Source organism: Amborella trichopoda, chromosome 8 (assembly GCF_054954075.1).
Source record: "Amborella trichopoda isolate Santa Cruz 75 chromosome 8, AtrichopodaSantaCruz75HAP2 v2.0, whole genome shotgun sequence".
Classification (NCBI taxonomy): Eukaryota; Viridiplantae; Streptophyta; class Magnoliopsida; order Amborellales; family Amborellaceae; genus Amborella; species Amborella trichopoda.
In genome coordinates this window covers 26,895,462-26,907,208 of record NC_142343.1, presented here as the reverse complement: position 1 = coordinate 26,907,208, position 11,747 = coordinate 26,895,462, and the positions used below count along the sequence as shown (strand labels likewise).

General features: G+C 36.3%; 1 protein-coding gene across 7 annotated transcripts; it reads left to right on the top strand.

Moving 5' to 3' along the window:
* Positions 1–2,098: 2,098 nt before the first annotated feature.
* On the top strand, positions 2,099–11,174 carry LOC18433119 (protein NLP3). 7 transcript variants are annotated; one of them, XM_088874610.1, is made up of 6 exons: positions 2,099–2,285; positions 2,970–3,068; positions 3,279–3,895; positions 7,413–7,460; positions 7,549–8,485; positions 10,145–11,174. In XM_088874610.1, exons 2-6 carry the CDS (start codon positions 2,978–2,980, stop codon positions 10,972–10,974), a joined length of 2,523 nt encoding a protein of 840 aa, XP_088730736.1. In that variant the 5' UTR covers positions 2,099–2,285; positions 2,970–2,977; the 3' UTR covers positions 10,975–11,174. The 7 variants fall into 7 exon arrangements, with proteins under 7 accessions (XP_088730736.1, XP_088730738.1, XP_088730734.1 ...); XM_088874612.1 differs by having other exon boundaries at positions 2,970–3,151; XM_088874609.1 differs by lacking the exon at positions 2,099–2,285 and adding an exon at positions 2,563–2,707.
* Positions 11,175–11,747: the final 573 nt, after the last annotated feature.

The window sequence follows — 11,747 nt, the reverse complement described above, 5'->3', positions numbered from 1 at the left end:
TCTCTCTAAAACCCAACTCATTATTTCTTCTCTTACATTCTCTCAACACCCAACTATTCTTATCCACTAGCACATTCTCTTTAGAATCCCAACCAAAATTTTGCTTCATCTCATATTTTCTCTTTATAAATCCAATATTTTTTTGCTTCCATTCACATTTTTTCTCTAGAAACCCAACTCCATTCTTGCCACCTCTCATATCTCTTGTTATTTACCCCTTTTATATATAGTAAGAGAGCCAAAAAAAAAAAAAAACGTAAAAGGGCCGAAGGTAAAAACGAAATCTCAATAAGTGTCATTTCTTGAAAGAAAATTATTGTAAGGCTTTTTTCTTAATCCCACCCAATTACGGAAAAAGTTTATATAAGACATCATCTTTAAACTATAGAAGTAAGGAGTGCTATTTTTTTTTCTTGTCAAAATAAAAGTAAGGCACATCGAAAAAATCTATAAGAGAAGGCACTTCAATTAATCATCTTTTTTTTTTTTTTTTTTTGACAAGTACTTCAATTGATCATCTCGTCCCCAATATGAATAAATATGAAAGAGAAAAAAGATTTTAAGCCCTAAAATATTATGGAAATGTACACAATGAGACCATATATTTTAAATATAAGAAGGTCACAATTATTATTGACTGTTGGATGTCAAATTGGGACGGTTGGGGAAGTGTCACTAATTGGGCACAAAGTCAAAAAAAATTTTTATCGAATGTTATGATACACTTAAATACATTAGATTTCATATCAATGGCTAAACATAATTGTGACCTCCACAAACGAAAAAAAATGGTCACATGGTATATAATCCTAAATAATCTATCCTAACATATTATGAAAGGTATTTATTTTTAAGATTTTTAAGTATTTATAGATGTACTCAATCTGCACTATTTTTGAAGCTTTAAATTTCATAACTAAAGGTGGAGATAGATTTTCAAGTAATTATAGAGATTTTATATCACCAAAATTGCATGTTTTGATATAGTTTGGAGGTGCACCATACTTAAATTGTTTAAAGTTGACATCTTATATCACTTACAAAAAAGGAAATTTATAAAAGAAAACAGTTTACATGAGATGTCAACCTTATAATGTATATTTAAAAACCTACCAAAATAGATTGTCCTGGCATTGCAGAATCCTCCAAATGATTGTTTTGATCTTGAGATATATGGATAAGAAAAAAATTGACTTCAGTCTAAAAAATAGTACATCTTATAGTGCTGACTGTCTATTTCCCAATTTTTTTAGTGTCTATAGATTTAGTCACTCTGCATAACTTTTAGAACTTTAAATTTTATGATTAAAAATGGAAAATTTTTTTAGACGATGACAAAGTTATCCAACATCAATACTACATCTTTTAGCATAATTTATAGGTGTGTCTTGCTTGGATTGTTTAAGGTTGATGCCTATACAAACCACAACCTTTATCAAAAGGGTGAGTTTTGCATAAAATATCAATCCTATATTGTACATGTAAGGCGTACCTTTAAATTTTGTAAGAAGCTGTGGTTCTAGAGTCAGAAACCTCGTGATGGATATTATGGGACTTAATATTTAAAAAATGATGTAGATCAAGTAGATCTATAAGCACTTGAATATATTGAAAATAGATAGTTCAGATAACTTGTTACAAGATACACTATCTTTAGGATTTGAAATTCTCTTTTTTTTTATTTTTATATTGATATATTTTGACATCTACATGATAAATTGGAAGGTTTTCTATCTTCGAAACACTCTTTTGTATTGGAATTTTTTGGATACAACATACTTCTACATTATAAGGTTGCAACCTTATATCAACTTTTTCCTTTAGCATATACTCATGAGATATAAAGTATTTAATAATTTGCCCAGGTTTCATCTCAAAATACACACGAAAACACATAGGATCATGAGTTCAAATAGTTACAAATGTGCAAAATGATAAATAATTAGTTTTTTTTTTTTATGGATATTGTGATAAATTTTCAAAAAAAAAAGTTGCGAAAGAGAGGTTTTCAAATGGAGGTCCATGGTTTAAGAGCAAGAGTGTGGGCTCCTTTAGATATTTATTTGTTTTTATAGTAAACTGTCCATAGATTACAGTTGCTTTCCCCTTGGGAAACAAGCTTTGATTGGTTTGTATTTTCATTTAGCACTCTGGATGATGGACGAGACAGGCAGAGCAGCTCATGCGTGATGCGGCGAACACTTACCCAGTTTCACAATTTCCTTAGGAAAATTGCGGGTTGGACCGTATTTCTACAATATGCGGTCAAGAGGCATAAAGCATAGGTAAGTCTGAATATTTTTTTAATATAATTATTACTTCTAGTTTTATTTTATTTTTTATATTCACAATCTTTATGTTAAAGATTATATATTCTTTAAAAATTAAGATCAAATTATATTTAAAAAATATATTTACTGGCCACGTAGAAATTGCATCCTTTTTTTTAAGAGCTCGAGACGAGGGGTACATTTCACCAATGGCTTCAACCTTCGTCTCACCTGCATAATTTATGTTTTAATTGTGTTATTATAAGTTGCTGTCCTCTGTGTATCACTGCCCAAATTACTCAAGGGTTTGTGTGGTCCAAACTGTCTCCCAAAAATATAGTCACCCCCCCTCATCAACTTGGCTTCTCTTGAAGCTTCTTTCCCCTTGCTCATAAAGCTGTCCCTGTACAGATAAAACAGTAACTACAACAATGGAGGTTTTTCTCTTTGAATGCTCTTTGGTTTGCTTTTCTCTTCAGGTTTGAAATGAATCATCACCAATTAAGTTTGGGGTAGACAGGTTTGAAATGAATCATCACCAATTAACTTTGGTTCTACCCCAAACTAGTTCTCTAACAACCCTTGTTCTTCTTGTAAAGAAGAAAATAGTTCTCTCGGTGGGTATTTTGTATGCTTTTGTTTTGTGGGTAGAGGCTATTTAGTGTGTTTGCTCATCTGAATTTTGGTTTACGCATGGAGTTGAGGTGATGGCTTCTTCCTCTTTATTGTGTTCTGGAGGAGAAGCAGCAGAGACTATGGCCGAAAGCTGCAATTTTTTCGAATTCATGGATTCGATTGGTGGGTACTATTCTTTAGATTTAGACGCTTCTGATTTCCAAGCTTCTTTTCCAACCTTCACACCTCAATCATCAAATTATCAGGTTTTTTCTCTCTTCTCGCTTCCTCAGAGTTCCAATTTGGAGGAGGAAATATTGGATAAATGGGTTTCTTCCGATTCCTCACAACTTTTTGATTCGGGGTTTTCACCCATTGATATTTCTGAACCAGGTGAAAACATAATTCAAGGCCCAGGATTAATGAAGGTTCATGCCATTAGTGGAAAGCCAATTGAGAATTTGAGACAAAATAAAGCCAATGAAATAGATGTGAAACTTGAGAATCGTGGAGAGAAGCCCTTCTTTGATTCAAATGAGTCTTGTGTTCTAAAGGAACGAATGATGTTGGCTATACGCAATTTTAAAGATTCAGCTGAGCACAATGTGCTGGTTCAGGTGTGGGTGCCAATTAAAAATGGGGATAAGTTTGTTCTCACCACTTCTGGCCAACCCTTTGCTCTCGATCACCAGAGCACGAGCCTTCTTCGATACCGAACTGTTTCACTTACTTATGCTTTCTCGACTGATAAAGAGGATGAAGGGAACCTTGGTCTCCCTGGTCGAGTTTTCCAGAAGAAAAGGCCAGAGTGGACTCCAAATGTGCAGTTTTATAGTAGAAAGGAGTACCCACGATTGAATCATGCCTTGCTCTATGATGTCCGTGGCTCTTTGGCTGTGCCGATATTTGAAGCTTCTGGTGAGTCTTGTATTGGTGTGGTTGAGCTCATAACGACATTACAGAAGATCAGCTATGCACCTGAAGTTGACAAAGTCTGCAAAGCTCTTGAGGTTTGTGCTCTTATCATTATTTATTGTTTTGCTACATTTTGAGGTGTATTCTTTTTTACTACATTCCTCTAGGGCACCATTAGTTTCAATTCCTGTGGACATTCTAGCAGCAATGGATATTTATTATGTTGGCCTCCGTTTGAATCATTTTATGTGCTGTGATGCGTGGCAAATCTAGTAAATAATATCTCTGGCAAAGCGACTTTGATCTTTTTAATCATGATGTCTTTAAATGTTTCAGTTGTTTCTACTCCTGGTTAACATTTCTAAGTTCATCATACACTTTATTCAATCAACTTTTTCCATATGAACCAAATATTGCTATATATAAGACCTGTTATCTTTATGATTGCATGAGAATGGACATACATTTTCGAGCCTTGAAATTAAGTAATATCTGCTCCAGTGACCACTAATTCATTGACATGAAAACCAGTTTTCTAATTTTCATTTGAACATCGAGTAGATGTTCATGACAAAAGGCATTATGCTCAAATTCTCTGCGGAAGTTCTCAAAACTAGCTTGGCATACATGTCTGAGGTAGATGCTGACAAGAAAATTTATATCTTGAATGTTATGGTATGTCAGGGAACTAAAGTCCTCAGACCCCTTCATTTGGTGGGTAATGCTCCTGGCTACAATCTGGTGTATTTGTTTAGAATGTACGGTCACATTTTTGATAACCGAATGGCTTGAGTGGAGAACGTGTTTGATCACATAGTGGCTAAAAGTAATTTATTGGGCAAGGAGTGAAAAGCAATTCTACTTCTTATCTACAAAGGATTTTATGTTAAATTGGAATGCAATATTGATTTCAAAGCCGATGCACAATCAGCCATCTAGCTACTGGTTCCCTTGAGTGCCGGGCATCATCAAGTTAAATTTTGATGGATGCTCACTCGGCAACCCTGGGCCTGCAGGGATAGGAGGACTATATAGACATAGCTCATCCTACGTATTGCTTACATTCTCAGGTCTTATTGGGATTGAAAATTCTGCCACTGCTAAGGTTCCAGCCTTTTTGGATGTCTTGAAACTGTTTCATAACAGCTGGGGGTCCTCTGTATTAGTGGAGGATGGTGCTCAAACATAATTTCTTGGGTCTCAAGAGGGAATTCAACCCCCTGGCAACTACAACCACTACTTGACTAAATCCTAGCTTTCGTCGGCTTGTCGAATATCTCTTTAAACATATGTGGAGAGAGACTAATTCAAGGTAGACATATTATCAGAATTAGGTGCATCAGGTTCTCGGTTGGTTGTGCTTTAGCCTCACTCGGTGGTCTGTAGCTGAGCCCATCTTTCCTAGAGCCCCTCTCCTTACTCCACTACCATCTAGACACCCCCCCCCCCCCACCAAAGACTGCTGCGTCAGCTCCCAGGCTGATTAGCTATTCTTTCCTCTTAATTTTGTATAGGGATTTTGTTATATGTGCATCCCTCCCTTCATCCTTTCCACCACTTCTATGAGCAATTTTGTATAAACTGCAGCAAAATGTAAATAGTTTTAATACCTTATTCAAGACAATTTTGTTAATGTTCTCAAACAATGAGGCAGGGAACCTAAGAACAAATAACTGTAGAAATTGATTCAGTTTAAAGAGGATATGCTTGATAGGAGACGCAGATTTTGGTAGAATTGGTGGTGTAATGTGCATCGCTTTTTGTATTCTTTTCTTTCTGTTGGTTATCGATATAAGGGTCCAATTGTTTTTTCTATTGGGGGCTGAATGTGGTTGCAGCCACTGAAGAGGCATGGACTAGGACGTCACCTAATCTTATATGGAGCAGCGGGATGCTCATCATGCTACCAATGTGTCTATGTTAAGAGAGTTGGTAGGGGGAATCAATTCTCATGGGGAATGTGATGTCAAAGGTCTTTCTACCTTACTTCAGGACTAATTTAGCATGATGATAATGACAAATATCTGAAGGACATGGAGGATGGAAGCTCTTTTTGGAGTTTACGGCTTTGTTTATTAGGATATAGATATGCAAGGAAAATGTTTATAATTTGCACTACTATGTTTTTATCATTCTTAATATTTCATATCCTGTGTATGGAGGAAAGGAATGTTCAAGAACCACTTTCTTATTGTAACTAACATACGAGATTGAAGTAGTCTCATGTTCGTTCGATCCCTCCGGACTCATTTCATGAGATGGTGCTATCTTTTTCCTTCCTTAGTCGGGACCTAAAGTGATCTTCATGTGTGTGCTTTAAGCTTTGATTTGGATGATGTGGGGATACCGTATTTTCACAGAGCCTTGCTTCAAGAGATTTGAGAGAAAAGTCTGGTTGAGGTACCAAGGGAGAATATGGTCTCAATGTATGGTCTCTAAACCAGTTTGGAACAATCGGGGTTGCGTTAGCTGGACGTGATAGAGGGCTCTCTTCCTAGACGATACCTCGTTTGAACTGGTCCCTCCCATGGTTCGACTTGAGTATGAAAAGAAAGCTTTGGAGTTCACCAATTAGTAGAACCTTTCTGGGAATTTGAGTGGGAGCCTAAGACAATAATCTTGCCAGGGCAAAGCTAAGTCCTACTGTTGTACTCTATTGTTTGGGGTTTTACAGTTTTCCTGCATTCATAGCCTGTTAGTTCATGGTTACTTGCTCAATGTTATGTTTAGAGAGGACAACATACTCCTTAGGGAGTAAATGCAATTTTATAATTGCTATTGCATTCTATAAAGGACCTCTGTAGACATGTGGTTGATATTTCAAGTTGTATAGGTGTTACCAATGAGGGGATGGCTGGGCCACCATAGTAGTTTGGTTGACTCCTTTGAACATTGCATTTTCTCCTTTCTCTTCCTTAAAATTAGTAAATTGCTCGGGAAAAAGAAAGCACCAGAATTAGGTTGTAGGTCATTAAAGTTACATGGGAAAGAGCAGGTGGCATTTCTATTGGATTAGTACTTTGGGCCCTCTATCTTCTTAGTGGTTGGGCAAACATTTGTTAGTAGTCTCTTGATATACTGCATGTGCATTTCTGATGTGGACAAATTGGAAGTGTTTTTCTGATTTTGTGTACAAGGATTTTCATTACTGCAGCAGCTTTTCTTGGATTTGTATTTAAAGTATCTATGTTGGAAATTTCAAGTGTTTCTAATTTTTGCTAATTGTTCAAAGAGGTGATTCATGTTGACCAGGGGTTGAGATTTTCTAAACCATCTATGACTCTATAATATCCCATGCAGAAAGAATTTCAGGTTACTAAGAAATAGGAAAGTTGAGAATAGAATGTTGGGGATATTTATTTTTACTGCTTTGCATCTGAATTCATGGGAAATAACTCTAGAAATGCATTCTTAATAATATGCTTGATACTAGGAGTGGCCTTTTGACTTGGGTGGTCAGGTTGCCACATTACGTCAAGAGTTCCATTCCTAGCGGTGTCCCAAGGTTAACATTCACAAAAAAGAAAAACTAAAACTAATATTCCATAGATATAATGTGCCCCTTTTAATAGGGTGAATGTAGTTTAAATGAAAATATTTGTGAGATTGCAGGCTGTGAATTTCAAAGTCCCTGAGATCGTGGATCATCCAAATGTACAGGTCAGTAGTCGTTGCTCTTGAAATATGGATTAAGATTTTCTTTGGGTAAGTTCTTCAGATGTAATTGTCTTCATTTATATTTTGACAGATATCTAATGACGGTCACCGGGCAGCTCTTGCCGAAATCAGGAAGATATTGATTTCAGTTTGTGATATCCATAATATACCACTAGCTCAGACTTGGGTTCCATGCTATTATTGCGATGTTAAAAATTATGTGGCTGTCATGAAGGATAACGATAGTTGTTTGAAAATTGGTGATAGAAAAGTTTGTATGTCAGCAAATAATGCTGCATTTTGTGTCAATGAAGCTCATGTGTGGGGTTTCAGAGATGCTTGTTCCGAACACCATTTGAAAGGTAGCGAGGGCATAGTGGGTGGAGCATTTACATCCAAGGGACCATGTTTTTGCGACAACATTTGTTCTTTTAGCAAAACTGAATATCCTCTAGTGCATTATGCATATATGTTTGGCTTATCAGGTTCTCTTGCTCTACATTTACAGAGCTTGTATGCTGGCAGTGGTGATTATGTTTTGGAGATTTTCTTGCCCTTAAATTGTAAAGGAAAGGCAGAGCAACGCAAACTTTTGGTGTCTATGTTAGCCACCATCAAACAGTGTTGTCAGAACTCATTTTTGGTTCTTAGTAAAGAAGTTCATGATGAAAAATCTGTCCAAATGATTGAAATATGCCGAAATGTGGAAAACGGTGGTAACATACCAGGCAGCCATAAAAATTGTCAAGGACATCATGAAATGTACCAAGAGCAGGAAAGGTCTTGCAAGAGCACTTTGCATGAAACTAGTGGACATCGAGATTTACTGCGACAGGATACTATGAATTACAATGTAAAGTTGTCAGATATAGAAGCCAAAAGGTGTGAAGTTAATTCTGTTGGAGAAATCAAATTTGGAAGGAGAGGACTTGAAAGAGGGCGAGGAAAGCTAGAAAAATCTGTTAGCATGGTGGTTCTTCAACAATACTTTGCTGGAAGCCTTAAAGATGCTGCTAAGAGCGTTGGTGGTGAGAAGAGAACTATGAACTTGTTAATTTCATGAGAAAGTACCACTTAAATGGTCAAACTTCCCTACAAAATAATTGAGGTGTTCAAATCATCTCATTTAACTTTTGATTACTTTTTAAGTTTCATTTTACTCGGGTACATCCTCAAAAAATATATTAAAGGATGACCAAATCGCCTTATTCAAGATTGTAAAGGGGTTTTTGGTAATTTGGCCCACTTTAGTGGCCCAAATCAAATGATAATAAAACCCTTATTGTTCAAGGATAGTAATATGAAACTCACTTTTTTCATTGTGAGCTCTTTTTCCATATTGCTAACCTTGAATAACCTAGGGTATTGCTGTCATTTGGCTCAAGACACTTGGGTCAAATTACTAAAATTCCCCTAGCTGATTAGAGCTCTCAGTTCTGAATAGGGAGAATTTGGTCATTTTTGGACATATTTTTTAAAAAGATACCTACGTGAAACGTAACATATGAAGTAATCATCCTAATGTTAGATGATTTGACTGCCTTAATGATTTTTTACCTGTATTTTATTGTCATCTTCGATCTAAGTTATTTGTCATCTTTTAAGTTTGTAAATAGTTTGCCATCTTTAAATCTTAGCTAATTGCCCCCACATACATATGCATATTTTAGGGAACCAAGCATGATTAGATTGAATGAAATGATTCAGTGATTACCATTGCCAATACCTAATTTGGTTGATTCATTGATGCGCATTTGAATTTGGTCAAAAATGTGTTTTTCATGTGTGGTATGGTGTCCTTCCTTTCCCATCTGGTTGCAGGTTCCATTTGCATATTTACCCTACTATAGAAAATGAGAATGAATGGGTTTGAAGAGCTTTTATTTGCATTGCAGATAAAAACAATTTCTAACACAGCATGGGTTTGTCATTAAGTTGAATGCAACTAGTGTTATTTAACTTGTATTTTAATATTTTCACCTGTTAAGACTTACAGACCCATGGAATGGCGTTGAAGTGGTAACACATCTCCAACAAATCGACATAAAAGCATGTGTGCACCTTATATTAAGCGCATGATATTTCCTCCAATAATGTATTCATCGACTTAATACACAATCCATTTGGGTTCTTTGTCTTTTTTCTGTTTTAGTATGTACCAGATTAGTTTTGTAAAGAGCTCAAGTACTCCAGTAGCACTAAGTTTTAGTACACAAAAGCTCACAAAAATCTCATACTAGATTTTTTCTGTATACTTAGACTGGATTAAGTGATGCATTACATGTTTTGTGCAGTATTGTAAAGACTTTTTTGGTTATTTATTCTTTTAAGGATGAATTTTGATTTGTATAAAATTTTCCAAATTCTAAGTGTAATATTGAACCATGAGTTTGTTGCAAGCTTATTTGCAATATAATATTTTAAGCTTTTTATGTGCAAAGAGAGAGAGAGAGAGAGAGAGAGAGAGAGAGAGAGAGAGAGAACTTTAATAATCTATTTTATTGGGTTAATTATGCCATATTCCTGGAAATTCAAGCGTATATGTGTGTTGCAGTGTGTGTTTTACTATATTTCTTCTTGGTTGTCACTTTTGTGGTTGTCGTCCTGTAAAGTGACTTGGAAAATATCCATTTTGAATAAAAGAATTCATTTTTTTCCCTGATTATGCTTATGTTCTGCATTTCCAGTTTGCCCAACAACTCTGAAGCGCATATGTAGGCAACATGGGATCAGGAGATGGCCGTCTCGCAAGATTAACAAGGTCAATAATTCCTTGAGGAAGCTTCAAGGAGAGATTGAATCTGTTCGGGGCATAGATGGTCCATTCACTGTAACTTCATTTACAAACTCTTCTATATCATGGCCAGCTCCATCAGATCATAAGACTTTTACCACAACCCATTGCACGAGACCCATAGCAATGGAAGCTAAGTGCCTTGATTCAGACAGTGAGCCCATCATTGATAAGCTATCAAAGTACAACTGCTATTTCTCTGATGCCATTCCGGGGCAGAGGGACATTATTGCCCCACGTGATGAGAGCATGGAGCGGCCTATGACATCTGAGTTTTGCTTGTCAAGTTTTAGTCCCCAATCTAGTGATCCTTCTTTTGCTCTGGAATACAAGAAAAGGTTTTGCACGGAGAGGCCGAAATCTGAACATATGCAGATTGCTAGATCAGTTAGCTGCAAGGACTTGAGTGAGCTGCCCCATGGGCTTGAATGGGTGACAATAAAGACATCATACCAGGATGATATGGTAATAAGATTCAGGCTTTCGTCTGGGTCAGGCATTTTTGATTTGCATAGAGAGGTTTCAAAGAGATTCAAAATGGAGGTGGGCGCTTTTGGTATCAAGTACTTTGACAATGACAAAGGCAACTGGGTTTTACTGAGCTGTGATGCTGATCTGCACAAGTGCATTGATGCATCCACATCTTCAGGTGCGCGGGTCATTCGATTGTCCATGACTTTTTCAAACCAAGCAACTAGAATGAGAGAGGCCCAATTGATTTGATTGTATAACATTCTACTTTTTGTATGTTTAGTTCCAGGCATCTTGTCTGCTGTACTATGTTTCTCATGTTTTTGTCAAATGGTGGTATATCGAAGTATAGTGGAAAGAAATTTGTTAAATAATGACCGATCTTTCAAGGTGACAAACTGGCATGGAACATGTAGATTTGGTCTTTATATTGCATATATGGATTCCTGAAATTTGGAGATTTCTAGACATGATAAGGTGGGTGTATATAATATGTTTGTTTTTTAAAAGAAAAAGAAAAACAGAGAGATGGAAAAATAGCAAACAAATCTTGTTAGCAAAAATCTCGGAGAAATAGACATCATAAGGCCCGTTTGGGTCCTAGAAAACTAATTTCCAGGATAAATTTTAGAATGAGGCCTCTTGAATGAATTTCAGTGAATGATACCGAAATTGGAGAAAAAATCTTCCCCTCATTTCCATTTTTACATTATTTTGGACAATTATCTTCTAACGAAATAGGTTCTCTGGAAACAAATCTTCTCCACTTCCCTATCATCTCCCCCCGATTAACCTTAGTGTGGGGAAAGGATGTGGGAGATTCATTTTCCTTTTTCATAATTAATATGCTTAGTGTGAGAGAGGGATTTGGAGTGCTATTTGTTTTACGTGATCAAACCAACCACAAAGGGAAAGAGATTTAGTTGTGTTGGCCTTCGACCATAAATGCACTATTTAGGGTTCATGGTTCATTATCGCGGACATAACTTTGCGGCTCCAAGCTGGTCATGCGGATCCCAAGTTCG

Bases quoted from the DNA above. Each gene is read 5' to 3' on its own strand.
- LOC18433119 (XM_088874608.1), top strand. From the start codon at position 2,978: ATGGCTTCTTCCTCTTTATTGTGTTCTGGAGGAGAAGCAGCAGAGACT. The intron at 3,896-7,412 runs GTTTGTGCTCTT...GTGAGATTGCAG, and splicing joins AAGTCTGCAAAGCTCTTGAG to GCTGTGAATTTCAAAGTCCC. The intron at 7,461-7,548 runs GTCAGTAGTCGT...ATATTTTGACAG, and splicing joins TGGATCATCCAAATGTACAG to ATATCTAATGACGGTCACCG.